The sequence below is a fragment of the Melanerpes formicivorus genome, unplaced genomic scaffold, assembly GCF_026170545.1.
Source record: "Melanerpes formicivorus ecotype bairdi unplaced genomic scaffold, bMelFor1.0.p_v2 SCAF_281, whole genome shotgun sequence".
Taxonomy (NCBI): domain Eukaryota; kingdom Metazoa; phylum Chordata; class Aves; order Piciformes; family Picidae; genus Melanerpes; species Melanerpes formicivorus.
In genome coordinates, this window is record NW_027142633.1 from 25,624 (window position 1) to 46,846 (window position 21,223).

Here is a 21,223-nt window from a genome sequence, read left to right on the forward strand (position 1 = left end):
TGGGCTTAGCTGCTCTAGATTACCTCCAAGGAGAAGGGCCTGGCAGTGCTGGGGGGCAGCAAGTTGTCCATGGGCCAGCAGTGTGCCCTGGTGGCCAAGAAAGCAAATGGTGACCTAGGGGCATGAAGAAGAGTGTGGCCAGCAGGGCCAGGGAGGTTCTCCTCCCCCTCTACCCTGCCCTGGTCAGGACAAGGCTGGAGCACTGGCTCCAGTTCTGGGCTCCCCAGCTCCAGAGAGCCTGGGAACTGCTGGAGAGATTCCAGGGGAGGCTCTGAAGGTGCTGAGGGGTCTGGAGCAGCTCTGGGAGGAGCAAAGGCTGAGAGCCCTGGGGCTGTGGAGCCTGCAGAAGAGCAGCCCCAGAGGGCAGCTGAGCAATGCTCAGCAAGAGCTAAAGGAGCTGTGGGGGGCAAGAGGCTGGGGCCAGACTCTGCTGAGTGGTGCCCAGGGACTGGGCATGGACACCAGGGTAGGGACAGGTGGGGTACCACCCCCTGGTGAGGTCCTCAGTCACCCTATGGCCCCCTAGATGTCTTCACAGACCTAGAGGTGCCCAGAGTGCCCAGGCTCATCCCAGCAGGCTTTATGGGAGCAGCTGGTGGTCCTCATCCAGGGCTGGGCACCTCTTGGCCACTGTTTTCCTTCTCCACCATGCCACAGGACATGTCTGGAGGCCATAGGGGTGCTGGTGGTCAAGAGTCCTGCACCACATGGGAGCAGGTTGTGAGCACAGCTGCATCTCTGCCCCACCAGCATCCATCTGATGCACACTACAGCAGGTTGCTCACAGCCACCTCCAGCCTGGCTGCAAACACCTCCAGGCAGGAGGCTTCCACCACCTCCCTGGGCAACCTGTGCCAGGCTCTCACCACCCTCCTGGGGAACAACTTCTTCCTCACAGCCAATCTCAATCTCCCCACTTCTAGTTTTGCTCCATCCCCCCCAGTCCTATCCCTCCCTGACAGCCTCACAAGTCCCTCCCCAGCTTTCCTGCAGCCCCCTGCAGATCCTGGAAGGCCACAATTAGGTCTCCTTGGAGCCTTCTCTTCTCCAGACTGCACAGCCCCAACTCCCTCAGTCTGTTCTCACAGCAGAGCAGCTCCAGCCCTCTGCTCATCCTCATGGCCCTTCTCTGAACACCTTCCAGCCCCTCCAGATCCATTCTGGAGCAGAGGCTCCAGAGCTGGACACAGAGCTCCAGGGGTGGTCTCCCCAGAGGGGCAGAATCCCCTCCCTGGCCCTGCTGGCCACACTTCTCTTGCTGCAGCCCAGGCTCTGCTTGGCTCTGTGGGCTGCAGCTGCACACTGCTGGCTGGTGATGAGGTTGCTGAGAGCCACATCCAGCCTGGCCCTTCCAAACCTCCATTCCACTCCCTGCAGCTGGGTTGCAGCTGCCCCCGAGGGAGGCGAAGCCGCTCCGAGCCCGTCCGGGGGTGGCTGTGGGCAGGCCGGCCCCCAGCTCCTTGGCATGGCTGTGCCTTTGTTTCCCTGCAGGACAAGGTGACCCTGCTGGCAGCCACATCTCCTGCACGTGATGCTGTGACGGAGTTGGGGTGGCCTGGCCCGGCAGCAGGCACCCCCTGCCGCAGCCTGGCACCGGCGACCTTGGCAGCGCTCGGCCAGGGGCATCCTCGGCTGCTCCCGCCTCCACCTCTCCCTCCTTCCACGGGGACAGATAGGGCAGGAGGAAGACCCAGCACAAGGACCTGCTGGAGCAGGGCCAGGAGGAGGTCATGGAGATGAGCAGGGGCTGGAAGCCCTCTGCTGTGAGGGGTGGTTCAGGCTGGAGAAGAGAAGGCTCCAGGGAGACCTTCTGGTGGCCTTTGAGTGCTCCAAGGAGATCTATAAGCTGGGGACAGACTTTGGAGCAGGGCCCTTTGTGCCAGGACAAGGGCTGATGGTTTGGAACTGACAGAGAGAGATTCAGACTGGAGAGGAGGGAGAAATGTTTGCCCCTGAGGGTGGTGAGAGCCTGTCCCAGGCTGCCCAGGGAGAGGTCTTCCTCATGTCCAACCTAAAGCTCTCCTGGAGCAGCTTGAGTCTATTCCCTCTTGTCCTGGCACTTGTTGCTTGGCACAAGATCCCAACCCCCACCTGGCTTCAGCCTCCTTGCAGGGAGCTGCAGAGAGCCAGAAGGTCTCCCCCCAGCCTCCTTTGCTCCAGGCTCAACACCCCCAGCCTCAGCTGCTCCTCCCCAGCCCTGTTCTCCAGCCCCTTCCCCAGCTTGGTTGCCCTTCTCTGGCCCTGCTGCACCTGGGGTTGTTCAGCCTGGAGAAGGCTCCAGGGAGACCTTTTGGTGGCCTTGCAGTGCCTCCAGGAGCTGAGGAGGAAGCTGGGGACAGACTTTGGAGCAGGGCCCTTTGTGCCAGGACAAGGGCTGATGGTTTGGAACTGACAGAGAGATTCAGACTGGAGAGGAGGGAAAGATTTCTGCCCCTGAGGGTGGTGAGAGCCTGTCCCAGAGAGAGCTGGGAGCTGCCCCAGCCCTGGCACCACTGCAGCTCAGGTTGGTTGGGGCTCTGAGCAGTCTGCTGTGGTTGGAGCTGTCCCTGCTGACTGCAGGGGGTTGGACTGGATGGGATTTGAAGGTCCCTTCCCACCCAAACCAGTCTGGGACTCTATGGGAAGATGCTGGAAGAGGTTGCCCAGGGAGGCTGTGGCTGCCTCATCCCTGGAAGTGTTCAAGCCCAGGTTGGATGAGGCTTGGCTCAGCCTGCTCTGCTCCAAGTCTCCTTCCCTGCAGAGCTTCCAAACCCCTCCCTGGATATTGTGCTGCCCCTGGGCAAGCTGCTGTGGGTGCCCTGCTTGAGGCCAGGCTGGACAAGGCTTGGAGCACCCTGCTGCAGGGGAAGGTGTCCCAGCCCATGGCCTGGGGCTGGCCTGGATGATGCTGAAGCTGCCTTCCACCCCACCCCAGTCTGTGCCCTCTGAGCTAAGCTGGCTCCCACCAGCACAGCTCCTCCACCACCCCCTGCCCAGTCTCAGCCCAGGATGAAACCATCTTACCCCAACCTCACTGCCAAGGCCCTGGCACTGGTGGTTGGTGGAGCTCGGTTGCCACCTGGAGTGCCCAGACAGGGAAGGGAGCAGAGTGCCCAGGAGTGACCACATCCAGCCCCACGGCCCCCTCCTCAGCCCCCCCCCCCGCCTGCAGCTTGAAGCACAGCCTAAGTGGAGGGTGGCAGCCCCCGTGCCCAGCTTGCCAGCAGCATCCCTGTGCCCTGGCCGCGGCGTCGGCCCCCGGGGGAGGACGGCAGAGCCTGGGCTCGACTTTGCCGCGGGGCCACCTCCTGCCTTGAGGACGTTGTGATAACTGCCGCGGGAGCCGTTTGCCTTTCTTATCGGGGCCGCTGGGCAAACAAGCCCCAGCTGGGATATAAGGGGCCAGCCTGGGGCCAGGTAGCACTCTCAGCCTCCTCCTGCCTTGCAAACCCACTCCCCCGTTTAGCAACCGCCATGAAGCTGCTCCTGCTCCTGGCCCTGGTGGCCCTGGCTCAATGCCGCATCTCCAGGTGAGCGCCCCGGGGGACCACCCCTTCCCCCCGACCCGTCCCGTCCCGTCCCTGCCTGGGTCCTGCTGAGGGATGGATGGATGGATGGATAGATGGATGGATGGAGGTCTTCTTCTCCCCAGGGTGTCTCTGTGGAGGGGGAAATCCTTGAGGCAGAGCCTGAAGGAGCGCGGCTTGCTGGAGCTGTACCTGCAGCAGCACCCCTACAACCCAGCCACCAAGTACTTCCCCAGCCTGCTCTCCTCCGAGCCGCTGCAGAACTACATGGATGTGAGCGTGGGGGCAGGGGGGTCGCCAGCCTTTTGCCCCCTCCCCTTAGCCCCTTCCCTCACCCACCTGTCCTGCTAGCCCCTTTGCCATCCCTCTAGCCCTTCACTTGGCCCTTTAACAGCCCCCCAGGCCATCCCCTCAATCCCTTGACCATCCCACTAGCCCCTTGACCATTCTCCTGACCTGATACTCATCCCACTAGCCCCTTACCTATTCCCCTGGCCTAATACTCAGCCCACTAGCCCCTTGACCATCCCACTAACCCCCTACCCATCTCCACTAGCCCATTAACCATCCCTCTAGCCCTTTACCCATCCCACTTAGCCTTTTGCCCATTCCCTTAACCTACTAATCATCCCCTCTCGCCCCTTACCCATGGCCCTAAGCCATTACTCCTCTCCCCCCAGCCCCCTTTTGCCAGCCTCTCTGCCCCCAGCCCCCTTTTGCCAGCCTCTCTGCCCCCAGCCCCCTTTTGCCAGCCTCTCTGCCCCCAGCCCCCTTTTGCCAGCCTCTCTCCCCCCCTGCCCCCTTTTGCCAGCCTCTCTCCCCCCAGCCCCCTTTTGCCAGCCTCTCTCCCCCCTGCCCCCTTTTGCCAGCCTCTCTCCCCCTTACCCCAGCCCACTCACCCCTCTCCCCCCTCTCCCCCAGAATGAGTACTTTGGCACCATCTCCATCGGGACCCCAGGGCAGGACTTCACTGTGATCTTTGACACCGGCTCCTCCAACCTCTGGGTGCCCTCCATCTACTGCACCAGCCAGGCCTGCAGTGAGTGCCCAGCAGCCCCGTGCCCGCCAGCAGAGTTGGGGGGCAGGCTGGGGCAGGCCCCAGGCTCGGACAGTGCCCTGCTCTGGGCTGCGGCCGAGGCCGGCTGCAGCTGGGCGCTGGGTGATGGAGGAGGTCCCCCCCCGGTGCCCAAGGGCAGGGTGACCTGTGACCGTCTTCCCCCTTCTGTGCCCACAGGCAACCACAACCGCTTCAACCCCGCAGCCTCCTCCACCTTCGTGGGCACCAACTACAGCGTCAGCATCGCCTACGGCACGGGCAGCATGACCGGCGTGCTGGGCTACGACACCGTCACCGTAAGGGGCACCGCGGCCACCCCCTGCCGGCTGGCACCGCCGCCGCGGCCCCCGCGCCCCCTAAACCAGCCCTCCCTCTCCCCATCTCCACCCTCTCCCCGCAGGTGGCAGACATCAAGGTCCTCAACCAGATCTTTGGGCTGACCGAGACGGAGCCTGGCGACTTCTTCTACTACAGCCCCTTCGACGGCATCCTGGGGCTGGCATTCCCCAGCATCGCCTCCTCCGGGGCCACCCCCGTCTTCGACAACATGATGGCAGAAAACCTGGTGAGCAGGGACCTCTTCTCTGTCTACCTGAGCAGGTGAGCCCTGGCTGGGGCTGGCTCCGACCACCCCCCTCCCCGCAACCTCCCACCCCCCCCGGGGGGGGACCTGGCTCAGCGCTGCCGTCCTGGACGCTGGCAGCAAAGAGCCCTCGGCGCTGGCACTGCCAGCGATGGGCTGAGAGCCTCCCGCGGTGATTTCCCTCCTCGCAGCAACGGGGCCAGCGGCAGCTTCGTCCTCTTCGGTGCCATCGACTACAGCTACACCCAGAACGGCATCAGCTGGATCCCCCTCTCTGCTGAAACCTACTGGCAGGTCACCATGGACAGGTAACCCTGGCACAGCCCCCAGGCTTGCCCCCACCACCACCACCACGAGGGTGTTTTAGGGGGGGTGTGCAGCCCAGAAAGCTCACCCTGTGTCCTTACCCCCAGCGTCTACGTCGGTGGGCAGCCTGCTGCCTGCTTGCAAGGCTGCCAGGCCATCGTGGACACCGGCACCTCGCTGCTGGTCGTGCCCAACAACATCCTTGGCACCATCTTTGCCAGCTTTGGGGCCAACTCCAACGGCCAGGTGAGGCCCCAGGGGTGCGGGGGGGAGGGATGGGGGTTGTGCTGCTCCACTGCTTCCTTAGAGGGAGACCTCAGGGCTCTCTCCAGCTGCCTGAAAGGAGGTGAGGGAGAGGTTGGTGCCAGCCAGGTTGGGGCTGGTCTCTTCTCCCACGTGGCAGAACAAGGGGGAATGGCCTCAAGCTGGCACTGGGGAGGTTTAGGCTGGGTACTGGGGAACATTTGGTCCCAGCAAGAGTGGTCAGGCCTTGGACTGTGCTGTGGTGCAGCAGCGAGGTGGTGGAGTCCCCAAGCCCGGAGGTGAGGGGATGGGGGTTGTGCTGCTCCACTGCTTCCCCAGAGGGAGACCTCAGGGCTCTCTCCAGCTGCCTGAAAGGAGGTGAGGGAGAGGTTGGTGCCAGCCAGGTTGGGGCTGGTCTCTTCTCCCACGTGGCAGAACAAGGGGGAATGGCCTCAAGCTGGCACTGGGGAGGTTTAGGCTGGGCACTGGGGAACATTTGCTCCCAGCAAGAGTGGTCAGGCCTTGGACTGTGCTGTGCTGCAGCAGGGAGGTAGTGGAGTCCCCAAGCCGGGAGGTGGTGGAGTCCCCAAGCCGGGAGGTGTTTGAAGGCGCTCCGGAGTGCGCTGCCTGGGGCTGTGGTTTAGGGAGAGCAGGGTTAGGGGTTGGACTTGGTGCCCCCGAGGCTCTTCTCCAGCCTGAGCGCTTCTTTGCTTTGCTCCTTGGGGGGGCACATTGGTCCCTCCTGGGGGTGGGCACTGACCTCCCCTTGTGCCCCCCGCAGATCAGCTGCAGCGCCCTCAGCTCGCTGCCCGACCTGGTCTACTACATCAACAACCAGGCCTTCAGCGTGCCCCCCAGTGCCTATGTGCTAGAGGTGAGCACCCCCCTGGGGAGGGGAGGGGCGGGGGGAAGGGCTCCAGCAGTCGGTAACCAGCTGCCCCGTGGCTGCAGGGCAATGGGTACTGCAGCCTGGCCTTCCAAGGCATGGACGTGCCCACCGAGGCCGGAGAGCTCTGGATCCTGGGGGACGTCTTCATCCGCCAGTACTACACCATCTTCGACAGGGCCAACAACAGGGTGGGGCTGGCCCCTCTCAACTGAGCTGCCCACAAGGGCAAGCAGCCTGGCCCTCTGCCCTGGCACCCCCAGCTCGGTGCCTGGCAGGGCTGACCCCCACCCCCCACCCCGGTGCTCCCCTTCCCCCCACAATAAAGCTATGAAGAAGCTCTCTTGTGTCCTGGCTGGCTGGCTTGGCTCCCCCTGCCCCTCCTGCCATCCCTGCCCCTCCTGCCATCCCTGCCCCTCCTGCCACCCCTGCCAGCCTCTGCTGCTGCCCTTTGGCCTTGCGGCTGCACCAAGCCCCTCAGCGCCTGTGTGGCTGTGGGGCTGAGGCTGTCCACGGAGCCTCAGGCTGCCCAGGGCAGAGCTGTGCCACCCACTGCACACCCCAGGAGGCTGTAGGAAGGCAGCTGGCACTCCTCAGCCAGGGCTGGGTGCCCCAGGGCCACCACTTTCTGTCCCCATGGTGGCAGGGGGTTGGGGCTGATAGGGCTGGTGGTGGCCAGGAGGGATGGGGATGGTGTGGAACACCACAAGGGAGCAGGATGGGAGCACAGCTGTGGCTCTGCCTCACCAGCAGCCCTCTGCTGCCCACCTTTGGGGCTGGTGCTGGCCAGGAGGGATGGGGAAGGTGTGGAGGAGCACAAGGGAGCAGGGTGGGAGCACAGTTCTGGCTCTGCCTCACCAGCAGCCATCTGCTGCCCACCTTTAGGGCTGGTAGTGGCCAGGAGGGATGGGGAAGGTGTGGAACACCACAAGGGAGCTGGATGGGAGCACAGCTGTGGCTCTGCCTCACCAGCAGCCCTCTGCTGCCTACTTCAGGGGCTGGGTGCTGGTGCCTGCTGTGGCTCTGGTGGTGCTGGGAGCTGCTGAGCACCCTCTCTCCTTGCTGGCCACCAGCAGGCTGAACCCCCACGAGGCTTCCAGGGAGCCATGGATGTGTCCTGGGGGTTGAGCCCTTTAGGCAGGGGGCAGCACCAAGCTCAGCACCCAGCAAACATCTCCCATGATGGGACCCCTGGGGAGACCAGGAGCAGACAAATGTGGTGCAACCCTCACCCCTCCTTCCCCCCCTCCCCAAACCCTCTCCCTCCCCCCCTCAGCTCCCTCAGGCTCAGCTTGCAGAGACCTCAGAGAAGTCTCCCTCCCTGCCAATCCAGCAGGGCAGGGCACGTCCCTGCTGCCCCCAGGCCCCTCCTGCACTGCCCCTGTCGCCCTGGGGGAGGTCACTCACCCCTGAACCCCCCCCCAGGAGAAGCCCCACGGCTGGAGGCAGGGTGCCCAGGGGGGCAAGCAGGAGGGGAGGGGGCAGCATAAATATCAGGGGGACTTTATTGGTGACAGGCTGGGGAGGCAGCTGGACCCCTCCTCAGGCCAGGAGCTGTGTGCCACGGTTGGGGGGCAGGGTAGGGGGCTGCTTTGGGCCACCCCAACCTGGCCAAGAGCATCTCCCACTCCCCCAGCTTGCACCCAGAGAGCTGGGAGGGTGCAAGGAGGGGGTGGGCTGGGGGTGGTTCCACCTCACTGTCCTGCTCCAGTGGGGTGGTGAGGGGCTGGGGACACCCTGGGGACCTCCTCCAGAGGTGGGCAGTGCCTGTGCCCCCGTGGGAGAGGGCACAGAGCCGGGGGAGGGGGGGCTGCTGCTGCCCAGCCTATCTGCTTGGCACCCCTTCCCCAGCCTCCCACCACTCCCCGGGTCTGGTGGGCCAGGCCTGCTGGTCCTGCACATCCTCTCTTCCTCCTCCTCCTCCTCCTCCTCTCAGCTGAGCCCTAGGGTGCCTCCTGCCCACCATGGCTCTCCCCACTGGCTGGGGGCACGACAGAAGGTTCCACCCCTGGGGGGGGTCCCCAAGCCCTGGGCCTCAAACTGGGGCCGCCTGGGGAATCTGGGGGGGCTGCAGCCCCAGGGGGGATCGCGGGGGGCAGAGTGGGTGGCGCCGGCTGCCCGGCGGGGGGGCCGGGGGCGGTCGGGGGGGGCTCCCCAGCCGCTGTGCTCCTCTGGGAGGGTCCAAGGGGGTCCGTGGTGGGGAGCAGGAGCTGTGCCAGGCTGGGGCGAGGGGGCAGAGGGGGTGAGGGGGGGCTGGGAGAGGGGGTGCCAGGGGGGGAATCCTCGTGGGGTGGGGATGGGGCCGGGGGTGGGGCCAGGTCACTGCCCTGCAGGGGGAGCCGGACGTCAGCGGCTAACGGAGAGAGGAGCTCGGTTAGCACCCACCTCACCCCTGGCACCACACACCTCACCCCTGGCACCACCCACCTCACCCCCCTGGCACCACCCACCTCACCCCTGGCACCACACACCTCACCCCTGGCACCACACACCTCATCCCCCTGGCACCACCCACCTCACCCCCCTGGCACCACACACCTCACCCCCCTGGCACCACCCACCTCACCCCCTGGCACCACCCACCTCACCCCTGGCACCACCCACCTCACCCCCCTGGCACCACCCACCTCACCCCTGGCACCACCCACCTCACCCCCCTGGCACCACCCACCTCACTCCCCTGGCACCACACACCTCACCCCCTGGCACCATACACCTCACCCCTGGCACCACCCACCTCACCCCCCTGGCACCACACACCTCACCCCTGGCACCACCCACCTCACCCCCTGGCACCACCCACCTCACCCAGGCACCCAACCACCCCCCCCCGGGGTGCCACAGCAGGGCAGGGCAGTCCCAAACCAGCCCCTGCTGCAGCCTGGGCACCACGTTACCTTGGCAGAGTGGGCAGCAGGCAGCAGGCAGCAGAGAGGACTCGGAGCAGGAGCGTGGGCACAGCCTCTTCTCACAGCTCACCTCGCCAAGCTGGCACCCAGGGGGGAGGTGGGGGTCAGCCAGGCTCCCCCCACCCCCTACCCAGTCACATCTGCCACTGGTATGGGCACCCCAAGGGCATGGGCACTCTGTGAGCATGGGTAGTCTATGGGCATCCTGTGGCAAGAGGTTCCTCAGGGACATGGGCATCCTATGGGCACAGGCACTCCATGAGCATCAGCACCCTGTGGGTACTGGCACCCTCTGGGCATGGCCAACCCACAGGCAGGGGAAACCTATGGGCATGGGCACCCTGTGGACAGAGGCATCCTATGGACAGAGGCATCCTATGGCCATGGGCACCTTATGGGCAGAAGCATCCTATGTGCATGGGCATCCTATGGGCATGGGCACCCTGGGGGCAGAGGCATCCCTTGGACATGGGCATCCTATGGGCATGGGCACCCTATGGGCATGGGCACCCTATGGACAGAGGCTCCCACGGGGATGGGCACCCTATGTGCAGAGGCATCCTATGGGCATGGGCACCCTATGGGCATGGGCACCCTATGGACAGAGGCTCACACGGGGATGGGCACCCTATATGCAGAGGCATCCTATGGGCATGGGCACCCTATGGGCATGGGCATCCTATGGCCATGGGCAGCCTATGGGCAGAGGCATCCCTTGGACATGGGCACCCTGCAGCCATGAGCACCCTGTAGGCATGGGCACCCTATGGACAGAGGCTCCCACGGGGATGGGCACCCTATGTGCAGAGGCATCCTATGGGCATGGGCACCCTATGGGCATGGGCACCCTATGGACAGAGGCTCACACGGGGATGGGCACCCTATATGCAGAGGCATCCTATGGGCATGGGCACCCTATGGGCATGGGCATCCTATGGCCATGGGCAGCCTATGGGCAGAGGCATCCCTTGGACATGGGCACCCTGCAGCCATGAGCACCCTATGGGCATGGGCACCCTTTGGGCAGAGGCATCCCTTGGACACGGGCACCCTATGTGCAGAGGCATCCCATGAGCACGGGCACCCTTTGGGCAGAGGCATCCCCTGGGCACGGGCACCCTTTGGGCAGAGGCATCCCCTGGGCAGGGGCACCCTGTGGTCCCTGGCAGCCCCTGGGCAGGGGCACCCTTTGGGCAGAGGCAGCCCCTGGGCAGGGGCACCCTTTGGGCAGAGGCATCCCTTGGGCAGGGGCAGCCTGTGTTCCCGGGCAGCCCCTGGGCAGGGGCACCCTGTGTTCCCGGGCAGCCCCTGGGCAGGGGCACCCTGTGTTCCCGGGCAGCCCCCGGGCAGGCTGCTCACCTGGCAGGTGCAGCGGGTGCAGGGCTGTCCCTCGGGGCTGAAGCTCTGCCCGTTCACCACCTTCCTCCCCTGGTAGTTGCAGTCTGGGCCGGGGGGGGGGAGCAAGGTGAAGCTCAGCAGAGGGTTGGGGGAGGGAATCCATGGCGGGGGGAGGGTGGTCCATGGCGGGGAGGGGTCGGAGGGATCCCCTTCTGCCCAGCACTCCCAGTTCCTACCGTGGCAGACCGGGCAGCACTCGCCCTCGGGGTGGAAGGGGTAGGTGCAGAAGATGGCACAGTCCACAGGGGAGCAGGCCACAGAGCCCAGCTGCAAGAGATGGGAGAGGGGCTGCTGGCAGTGCCCACCCAGGGTGGGGGGCAGGGGGCAATGGGTGAGGGGCACACGGCTGAAGCAGCCAGGAGCTTCCTTCCGCAGCAGAGCAGCCCCAGGGCGTCTCTGGCGCTCGGTGCAGCCCTCACCAGGCAGATGCAGCTGAGACAAGGGTCCAGGAGGGAGGGGAAGGTCTCATTGTTGTAGAAGATCCTCCCCATGTAGGTGCAGCCTGTGAAGGGGAGAGAGGCTCTTGGGTGGCTTGGAGATCATAGAGCCATGGAAGGGTCAGGGAGCTCAAGGCTCAGCCAGCTCCAACCCCCTGCCATGCCCAGGGACACCTCCCACCACAGCAGGTTGCTCACAGCCACCTCCAGCCTGGCTGCAAACACCTCCAGGCAGGAGGCTGCCACCACCTCCCTGGGCAGCCTGTGCCAGGCTCTCACCACCCTCCTGGGGAACAACTTCTTCCTCACAGCCAATCTCAATCTCCCCACTTCTAGTTGTGCTCCATCCCCCCCAGTCCTATCCCTCCCTGACACCCTCACAAGTCCCTCCCCAGCTTTCCTGGAGCCCCCTGCACATCCTGGAAGGCCACAATGAGGTCTCCTGGGAGCCTTCTCCTCTCCAGCCTGCACAACCCCAACTCCCTCAGTCTGTCCTCACTGCAGAGCAGCTCCAGCCCTCTGCTCCTCCTCCTGGCCCTTCTCTGGACACCTTTCAGCACCTCCAGCTCCTTCCTGGCACAGAGGCTCCAGAGCTGGCCCCAGAGCTCCAGCTGTGGTCTCAGCAGAGCAGAGCAGGGGCAGATCTCTTTGCTCAAGCTCAGGCTGGGCTCAGTCAGCAAGGATGGGGCTGGGCAGCAAGGCCAGGTTGGGGTTGGCCATGAGGAACAATTTGTTGCCCCTGAGGGTTGCCAAGGCCTGGCCCAGGCTGCCCAGGGCGGTGGTGGAGTCCCCATCCCTGGAGGGGTTTCTGAGCCCTGGAGCTGTGGTGCTGAGGGCCAGGGCTTGGTGGTGCCCTGGCAGTGCTGGGGGAAGGGTTGGGCTCCAGGACCTTGAAAGCCTTCTCCAACCTAAACCCATTCCATGGTTCCATGGTCCTGAGGGGGGAGGGAGCTGTGGGCAGGGGGTGGAGAGAGGATGTAGTGGGGATGAAGATGGGATGGAGAGGGGATGAAGAGAGGCTGCAGAGGGGGAGATGAGGAGAGAGGGATGAGGAGGGGGGATGAGAAAGGGAGATGAGGAGGGGGGATGAGAAAGGGAGATGAGGAGGGGGGATGAGGAGGGGGAGAAGAAGTAGGGGGGAAGGTGAAAAGAAGGTGAGATAGGGTGATGCAGAAGGGCTGCAGGGGAGCAGAGGAAGGGCTGAAGGGGAGCAGAGGAAGGGCTGCAGGGGAGCAGAGGAGGGGCTGAAGGGGAGCAGAGGAGGGGCTGAAGGGGAGCAGAGGAAGGGCTGCAGGGGAGCTGAGGAGGGGCTGAAGGGGAGCAGAGGAAGGGCTGAAGGGGAGCAGAGGAGGGCCTGCAGGGGAGCCGAGGAGGGGCTGCAGGGGAGCAGAGGAGGGGCTGAAGGGGAGCAGAGGAGGGGCTGAAGGGGAGCAGAGGAAGGGCTGCAGGGGAGCCGAGGAGGGGCTGCAGGGGAGCAGAGGAAGGGCTGCAGGGGAGCAGAGGAGGGCCTGCAGGGGAGCCGAGGAGGGGCTGAAGGGGAGCAGAGGAAGGGCTGCAGGGGAGCTGAGGAGGGGCTGAAGGGGAGCAGAGGAGGGGCTGAAGGGGAGCAGAGGAAGGGCTGCAGGGGAGCCGAGGAGGGGCTGCAGGGGAGGCAGCAGCTACCTGCGGAGCAGTCGGGGCAGCACTGGCCGGGGATGCGGATGGGGTGGGGGCAGCTCTCCAGGCAGTCCGTCCGGGTGCAGCTGACCGAGCCGTCCGCCTGCGGGGGAGAAGCACTTGCCAGAGACTTTGGGGTACCTCGAAACGGCGCTGCTGGGATAAAAACCACGACCAGGAGCAGCCCTGGCAAGCTGAGGGATGGAAGAAAGGAAGAAAGGAAAGAAGGAAGGAAGGAAGGAGAAGGGGAGCAGAAGCCGTGCCCGGGGCAGGGCCGGGTAGGAGGGGGTGAAGCAGAGCAGGTTCTCATTCACCTGGCAGATGCATAACTCACAGGGATCGCCCGGAGACCAGATCTGTCCGACGGGAAACTCCACCCCGTTGTCATCCATCAAGCAACCTGGGGTGGGATACGGGGTGGGGCAGGACAGAGGTCCCCCCCCAGACCCAGCCTGGCATCCTCAGCTGTGTGGGCACCGCTGTGCACTCTCCTCGGCAGCTCCCCCCAGCGCCCTGCTCGGCAACTCCTGGTCCCCAGCCGTCCCCTACATCCTGTCCTCACTGTGCCCCCGGCTGTGCAAGACCTTCCCTGTGCCCTGCCTCCCCCCCCCCCATCCCCAAGCATCCCTCACATCCCAGCCCAGCTGTAGCACACACCACTCCTGTCCTGTCCTCACCACCACCCTGTCCCCAGGCTGCCCCCTGCATCCCACCCTCCCCAGGTGTCCCCCACATCCCCCCCTGCCCATCCTTAGGGCTCCTCCACCTCCTCTCCTCACTGTCCCACAGCTGCCTGCTGCATCCCACCCTCCCTACCCCCAGCAGTCCCTCACATCCCACCCTCCTGCCCATGCCCAGCCATCCCCTGCATCCCACCCTGCCCCTGCCCAGCTGCCCTGGGCTCTCACCAGCAGGGGCTGGGGGGTCCTGGCAGGTGAAGCAGCACTGCCCTGGGCGCAGGAGCCGCTGGTGCTGAGGGCAGTCGAGCACGGGGCAGGGAGCGAAGGAACACTCCACCTCCCCCCCCTGGGGACATGGGCACCTGTCACCCTCTGTGCCCACAGCCAGACCCAGCCCTGTGCCCTCTCATCCTGCCCAGGCACTGCCCATGAGCCAGCAAGGTGCCCTCGTAGCCCAGAGGGCAAATGGTCTCCTTGGGGGCATGAGGAAGAGTGTAGCCAGCAGGGCAAGGGAGGTTCTCCTCCTCCTCTACTATGCCCCACTCAGGCCAAGGCTGGAGTCCTGGCTCCAGTTCTGGGCTCCCCAGCTCCAGAGAGCCTGGGAACTGCTGGAGAGAGCCCAGGGCAGGCTCTGAAGGTGCTGAGGGGCCTGGAGCAGCTCTGTGAGGAGCAAAGGCTGAGAGCCCTGGGGCTGTGGAGCCTGCAGAAGAGCAGCCCCAGAGGGCAGCTGAGCAATGCTCAGCAAGAGCTAAAGGAGCTGTGGGGGGCAAGAGGCTGGGGCCAGACTCTGCTGAGTGGTGGCCAGGGCCAGGCCAAGGGGCAGAGGGCACAAAGTGTCAGGCAGGAGGTTGCCTCTGAAGCTGAGGAGAAAGTTGTTTGTTGTGAGGGTGCTGGAGGCCTGGAGCAGGCTGCCCAGAGAGGTTGTGGAGTGTCCTTGTGTGGAGAGCTTGCAACCCCCCCTGGGCACTGTGCTGCTGGGCAGGGTGCTGTGGGTGCCCTGCTGGGGCAGGGGGCTGGGGCTGGCTGAGCTCCACAGCTCCCTTCCAACAACACCATGCTGGGTTTTTGGATCTCCCCAGCAGAATGGTGTGGGGAAGCTCTCTGGAGCATCCCTAGGGATCTCCTCCCCAGCCCTGAGGACCCTCCAAGCCCCCCAGGACCTACCCTGCAGGTGCAGGTGGTACATTCATCCCCATCCAGGCTGAAGTGGGCACCGTGGGGGTACGAACGGCCCCGGAAGCTGCACTTTGCTGGGGGGGAAGAGAGGCAGCAGGGCTGGGGCTGGGGTGGAGGAGTGAAGCACAGCTCCTGCTGCACCCCCACGCCCAGCAGAGCTTGGGGTCCCCCTGTCTCCCTGGGCTGGGTGTCCTGGGGGGACCCACCTGGCTGGCAGGAGCAGCAGTCTGCTGGTGACGAGCTGGGGCAGGAGCCTGGGGGGCATTCAGGGGTGATGCAGGTGATGTTGCCAGCCTGTGGAGGACGGTGTGGGGGTGTTATGGGGGCGGCTAAGGGACAGCAAGCCCCTTCCCCACCAGCACATCCTTCTCCCTCATCCCCAAGCGGGGCTAGAGGGTGCTGCTCCCGCCCCAGCCCGGCGCGGACTCACCAGGCAGAGGCAGACGGTGCAGTTGCCGTTGGGGAAGGAGAAGACATCCCCCTCGGCCCGGGCCACCCCCTCATGCCAGCACCCTGCAAGCAGGAGGCTCACTGGGGGGGACCCTCTTGGGGCAATGGAGCTGGCACGGGGCGGGGCACAGTGCCCAGGAGCTCACCTGAGCAGCTGGGACAGCAGCCCCCAGCTGGGGCGGGCAGCGGGTGGGAGCAGGACACAGGGCAGCTGATGGCCTCGCAGAGCACTTGCCCCCCCTGCAAGCACAGGTGGGGGGCTCCAGACAGGGTCAGGCTGGGGGGGCTGGGGAGGGGTGGGGAGCATGGGGACCTTACCTGGCAGCTACAGCTCTGGCAGCCCAGCTCTGCCCAGCGAGCCCCGGGCTCCCGGGGGACCCCCCGGTGCCAACAGTGTTGGCCTGATGGGACGGAGGTCCCAGGAGGTCCCACAGCACCTGGGGGTGCCTGGGTGGCCAGGGCCACCGAGATGGGGGAGGAGAAAGGGAGCTGGGTGCCAGGAGCTGCAGCTGGGCGGTGGGAGGAGGAACCAGCCAGCAGGGGTCCTCCAGAGCCGGGGGGGAGCAGGACGAGGGTGGGTGGATGCTGCAGGGACTGCAGGATGGGGGACGGCGCCAGGATGGATTTGGGGTAACCTGGGAGGGAAAAGAGGTCGCTGAGGGCAGGAAGGGAGCTGAGGACATCTGCCTGAGCTGCCAGGGGCTGGAGAAGGAGGCGGTTACCTTCGCAGGAGACCCTGTCCCCGCTGAGGCGGTAGCCGGGGCGGCAGGAGCACAGGAAGCTGCCGGGGGTGTTGTGGCAGGAGTGGTGGCAGGCGCGGCGCCCCCCCGGCCACCGGCACTCGTTGACATCTGCGGGGACAAAGGGACCGGTCAGGGGCCAGGCAGGAGGGGCTGCAGCCCTGGAAAGGGCTCAGGAGGGAGCCTGGCACTGAGGGGCGTGTGTGTGTGTCCCCAAGTGGGGGCTGCGAGGTGAGACCCAGCTGAGTGTGGTGGGGCTGAGGGATGGGCTGGCCTCCAGAGGGAGCGGGATGGGAGGGGAGGGGATGGGATGGGATGGGATGGGATGGGATGGGATGGGATGGGATGGCCTCCAGAGGGCCCTGGATGGGCTGGAGGAGTGGGAGAGTGTGAACCTCACAAGGGCTGAACAAGACCAAGTGCAAGGTCCTGCCCCTGGGCTGGGGGAATCCCGGAATGGTTTGGGTCAGAAGAGAGCTTTCAGATCATGGAGTCCAAGCCTTAGCCCAGCACTGCCAGGGCACCACCAAGCCATGGCCCTCAGCACCATGTCCAGTGTCCAGCTGTGGAGTCTTACAGCACAGGGGAGGCAGGGACTTGTTGGACCAAGTGAAGATGATCATGGTCTGGAAGCCCTCTGCTGTGAGGCCAGGCTGGGAGAGTTGGGGTGGTTCAGGCTGGAGAAGAGAAGGCTCCAGGGAGACCTTCTGGTGGCCTTGCAGTGCTTCAAAGAGATCTATAAACTGGGGACAGACTTTGGAGCAGGGCCCTTTGTGCCAGGACAAGGGAGGATGGTTTGGAACTGACAGAGAGATTCAGACTGGAGAGGAGGGAAAGATTTCTGCCCCTGCGGGTGGTGAGAGCCTGTCCCAGGCTGCCCAGAGAGAGCTGGGAGCTGCCCCAGCCCTGGCACCACTGCAGCTCAGGTTGGTTGGGGCTCTGAGCAGCCTGCTGTGGTTGGAGCTGTCCCTGCTGACTGCAGGGGGTTGGACTGGATGTGTTTTGAAGGTCCCTTCCCACCCAAACCAGCCTGGGGCTCTATGGGGAGATGCTGGAAGAGGTTGCCCAGGGAGGCTGTGGCTGCCTCATCCCTGGAAGTGTTCAAGCCCAGGTTGGATGAGGCTTGGCTCAACCTGCTCTGCTCCAGGTCTCCTTCCCTGCAGAGCTTCCAAACCCCTCCCTGGATATTGTGCTGCCCCTGGGCAAGCTGCTGTGGGTGCCCTGCCTGAGGCCAGGCTGGACAAGGCTTGGAGCACCCTGCTGCAGGGGAAGGTGTCCCAGCCCATGGCCTGGGGCTGGCCTGGATGATATTGAAGCTGCCTTCCACCCCACCCCAGTCTGTGCCCTCTGAGCTAAGCTGGCTCCCACCAGCACAGCTCCTCCACCACCCCCTGCCCAGTCTCAGCCCAGGATGAAACCATCTTACCCCAACCTCACTGCCAAGGCCCTGGCACTGGTGGTTGGTGGAGCTCGGTTGCCACCTGGAGTGCCCAGACAGGGAAGGGAGCAGAGTGCCCAGGAGTGACCACATCCAGCCCCACGGCCCCCTCCTCAGCCCCCCACCCCCTGCCTGCAGCCGGAGGTGTCCCAGCCAGCCCTCAGCAGCCCAGACGAGACTGCAGACTGCGACTCCCCGAGCCCGCGGTGGGCTCAGGGCCCCCTGCCGGGGCCGTGCTGCTCACCCAGGCAGGAGTGGCGGTTGCCGTGCAGGTGGTAGCCGGGCCGGCAGGAGCAGCGGTAGCTGCCGACGCTGTTCTTGCAGCGGTGCTGGCACGGCGTGGCCAGGCACTCGTCCGTATCTGCCGAGGGGGGTGGAGGGGGAGAGCCCCGGGGTCAGCGGCTCCAGCCGCAGCGGCGCGGCTCCCCTCCCGCCGGTCCCCACGCACCCTGGCAGCTGTGGCGGTCGGCGGAGAGCTGCATGCCGGGGCCGCACTCGCAGACGAAGCCGCCCTCGGTGTTGACGCAGAGCCCTTCGCAGGCAGCGCTCAGGCACTCATCGATGTCTTGGCGGGGGGGGAAAGGAGAACAGCTGGAGGTGGGGCGGCCACCGCTGCTGGGACCTGCCCTCCCCCCCGGGACCTGCCCCGTCCCCGCTCACCGGTGCAGCGCACGCCGTTGGTCGTCTCCAGCATGGAGAAGCCGAGAGGGCAGACGCGGGCGACCTCCTGGCACCCACCGTGGTTACAGGAGAGGTCGCAGCCGTACTCCCCGCACGTCCCTGGCGGCTCTGAAACGGGGACAAGGGGTCCACGGGGCTCCAGTGCCAGCCCCCTGCCCGCCCAGCTGGGCAGCCCAGCCCTGCGGCGCTCGCCCCCTGGACCGCGCCCGCAGCCGGGAGCGCCTCTGAGCTTGCCAGGGATGGGCACCGCGCCGGGGGACAGTGCGAGGAGAGGTGACGAGGAGCCTGGTGCCAGGGGGTCCTGGCTCCTGGCAGGGCAGGAGCAGGTGGGGGGTACCTGGGCAGGTGATGCCCTGCTCTCCATCCGGGCACGAGCAGAGGTTGGGAGCAATGCAGAAGCCACTGCCGCAGCCAAAGGAGCAAAGAGCTGTGGGGACAGGGGACAGGTGGCCACCAGGAGGGCAAGGACTCCCCCCCAGATCCCCCCCGTGCCCCCCAGCCCCCTGTACTCACGCAGGGTGCAGTGCCCACTGCCTGGGGCCACCATCCACCCAGGGCAACATCCACTGCCAAAGCCTGAGAAGCAGACATGGGGTCCCAGGCGACGTCTGTGTGACCATGAGAGGCTGAGGTCACCTTGGCCACCCTGCCCCAGCACCCCGGGGCAAGGAGCAAAGGTCCTGGGGGAGCTTCTCCAGTGAGGTCACACTGCCCACCCTGCCCCAAGACCCCAGGGCAAGAAGCAGAGGTCCTGGGGGAGTTCCTCCATTGAGACCACCCTGCCCCAAGACCCCAGGACAAGGAGCAGAGGTCCTGGGGGAGCTACCTCCCGTTGGTGAGGATCTCTCCCATCCCAGGAATGTGAGGAGTGGTCACCGTGTGGCCATGGCTACCCCACCCCAGGGATGGATCCAGGGGAAGGCAGGTATGTGGTGACGCCCAATCAAAGGGGGATGGATGGAGGGGATCATGCCCCAGGTGAGCCAAGCAAGGGAGCATGTGGTGAGAGCGGAGAAATGGCCCCCAGGAGGAGATGGGGAGCAGGGCACAGAGGTGGGGAGCAGGACATGGATGTGGGGAGCAGGGCAGATGGAAGGAGCAGGGCACAGATTTGGGGAGCAGAACACTGATGTGGGGAGCAGGACACAGATGTGGGGAGCAGGGCACAGGTATGGGGAGCAGGGCACAGATGTGGGGAGCAGGGCAGATGGAAGGAGCAGGGCACAGATTTGGGGAGCAGAACACTGATGTGGGGAGCAGGACACAGATGTGGGGAGCAGGACAGATAGAAGGAGCAGGGCACAGAGGTGGAGAGCAGGGCAGATGGAAGGAGCAGGGCACAGATGGAAGGAGCAGGGCATGGATGTGGGGAGCAGGGCACAGACGTGGGGAGCAGCACGGATGCAGAGAGCAGGACATGAATGTGGGGGCCAGGGCATGGATGTGGGGAGCAGAACCCGTGGGGAGCAGCATGGATGCAGGGAGCAGGACATGGATGCAGGGGCTGGGGCACAGATGCAAGGAGCAGCACATGGATGCAGGGAGCAGGACACGGATGCAGGGAGCAGGACTCGGATGCAGGGAGCAGGATTCCTGCAAGGGTGACATTCCCCTGGTCCCCAGGGCAGCAGGAGGAGCCCGCGGAGCGCCATCCCCTCCAGCCGGGATGGGTTGAGGCACCGGCAGAGCAGCTGCGAGGGGACAGCGCAGCGCAGCTGGGCACCACGATCCACCCTGCCCAGGTGTAGCTGGGAGAAGGAGAGGGAAAAGGAGGAGGAAAAGCCGGGCTACCTCTCTACAGCAAAGCTGGTTGGCTTCTTCTTGCCGGGATAGACCCTGCCCTGGCTTCCCGGGAAGAACAGGGACACACAGGCAGCGTGGAAGAGCAGCTCCACCAACATGACAGCGTCTGCGGCACGCTCCCAACTCCTGCCTTCCCTTCCTGCCTTCCACGGGCGCCTACCACATGTTGGCTCTCGGCCCTGCTCCTCCTCCTCCTCCTCCTTCTCCTCCTCCTCCTGCTCTGGAACAATGCAGGGGGTGGAGGGAGGCGAAGGCTGGTGGGGGGTGGAGAGGGGTGGAAAACCCCACGGACACGCAGCTCCCCACCCAGCCAGCCTCCCTCCCGGGCTGGAGGTGGAGGTGGGGGATGCTCGCCCCCAGGCTGGCTGCCTCGGCCGAGGCCAGCGGTTCCACGCTGGCCCCCAGCGTGCTGGGGCTCCGAGGGAGAGGAAGGGGGTCCTCGAGGAGGGGGGAGGCAGCAGGGAAAGCTTGTGTGTCCCCCCCCCCTCCCCCTTCTGCTCTCCTTTCTCACATCTGGCAAAGCTCTGACATGGCCTCTCCCCACCCCTCCTCCTCCTCCCTCCTGGAGGCACTGGGCTGCCTTCCCAGTCCTGCACTGGGACCCACCATCGAGCAGCACGCAGCAGAGAAAGAGGCCAAAGTGGAGCTGGGCTGGGGAGAAGGGTGCAGGGTGCTGTGGGACACCCCTAGAGTGGGGGCACCTTGCTCCAAAGCTTCACCTCCCCCCAACCAACCAACCCACCCCCATCCTGGCCCCTCAACCCTTCCTGGGCTGGTGGGCTGAAGGTCACAGGTAAATGATTGATGCCAGGGAGCAAAGGGCTGCTTGGGGCAAAGCTGGGGGGTGAGGTCTTCAGCTTCAGAGAGGGGACCACCCCTCCAGCCCCCAGCTCCACAGTCGGTGCTACTTTCCCCCACACCCACCAGAGAAAGGGGGTTGGGGGTCAGCCAAGCTGCACACAGTGTGACCCCCAGCACCATCACTGCTTCCAGAGCAAGCTCCTGGGGGGAGGACACATGCTGGCTCCAGGGGTGCATGACCCCCAGATTATAGAGGAGGAGCAAGGAAAGCTCAGTCCCAGGGGGGACACAACAGCCCCAGCTCCTGGTGGGGGGGGAGGGTGGTTGGAGTGTGACCAGTGGCATGGGACAAGCCCCTGCCCTGCCCTGCCCAGCAGCACTTTGAAGCAGGCCTCTGGCACACAGAAAAGGTGTGGGGGGGACACAGACACCACCTTCAGCACCAGTCTCTCTCTCTCCCCACCCAGTTCTAG

At 65.4% G+C, this 21,223-nt stretch overlaps 2 protein-coding genes across 3 annotated transcripts; one reads left to right on the forward strand and one right to left on the reverse strand.

Annotated features, from left to right (window-relative positions):
* Window positions 1-3,401: 3,401 nt before the first annotated feature.
* Window positions 3,402-6,923, forward strand: PGA5 (pepsinogen A5). Its single transcript, XM_068170082.1, has 9 exons — window positions 3,402-3,509; window positions 3,632-3,779; window positions 4,428-4,545; window positions 4,741-4,859; window positions 4,964-5,163; window positions 5,338-5,454; window positions 5,560-5,698; window positions 6,477-6,569; window positions 6,647-6,923. Exons 1-9 carry the CDS (start codon window positions 3,454-3,456, stop codon window positions 6,794-6,796), a joined length of 1,140 nt encoding a protein of 379 aa, XP_068026183.1. The 5' UTR covers window positions 3,402-3,453; the 3' UTR covers window positions 6,797-6,923.
* Window positions 6,924-8,068: 1,145 nt separating this feature from the next.
* On the reverse strand, window positions 8,069-20,115 carry VWCE (von Willebrand factor C and EGF domains). Of its 2 annotated transcripts, none has more exons than XM_068170089.1 (20): window positions 19,938-20,115; window positions 18,660-18,754; window positions 18,484-18,573; window positions 18,126-18,254; window positions 17,914-18,030; window positions 17,710-17,826; window positions 16,010-16,138; window positions 15,606-15,922; window positions 15,434-15,527; window positions 15,268-15,350; window positions 15,044-15,131; window positions 14,826-14,911; window positions 13,890-14,007; window positions 13,296-13,381; window positions 12,988-13,084; window positions 11,308-11,390; window positions 11,065-11,155; window positions 10,850-10,932; window positions 9,479-9,569; window positions 8,069-8,934 (listed from the first exon to the last, which is right to left on the reverse strand). In XM_068170089.1, the coding sequence occupies exons 1-20, from the start codon at window positions 20,045-20,047 to the stop codon at window positions 8,525-8,527; spliced, it is 2,514 nt and encodes an 837-aa protein (XP_068026190.1). In that variant the 5' UTR covers window positions 20,048-20,115; the 3' UTR covers window positions 8,069-8,524. The 2 variants fall into 2 exon arrangements, with proteins under 2 accessions (XP_068026190.1, XP_068026188.1); XM_068170087.1 differs by having other exon boundaries at window positions 18,660-18,772.
* Between the last annotated feature and the right edge of the window lie 1,108 nt (window positions 20,116-21,223).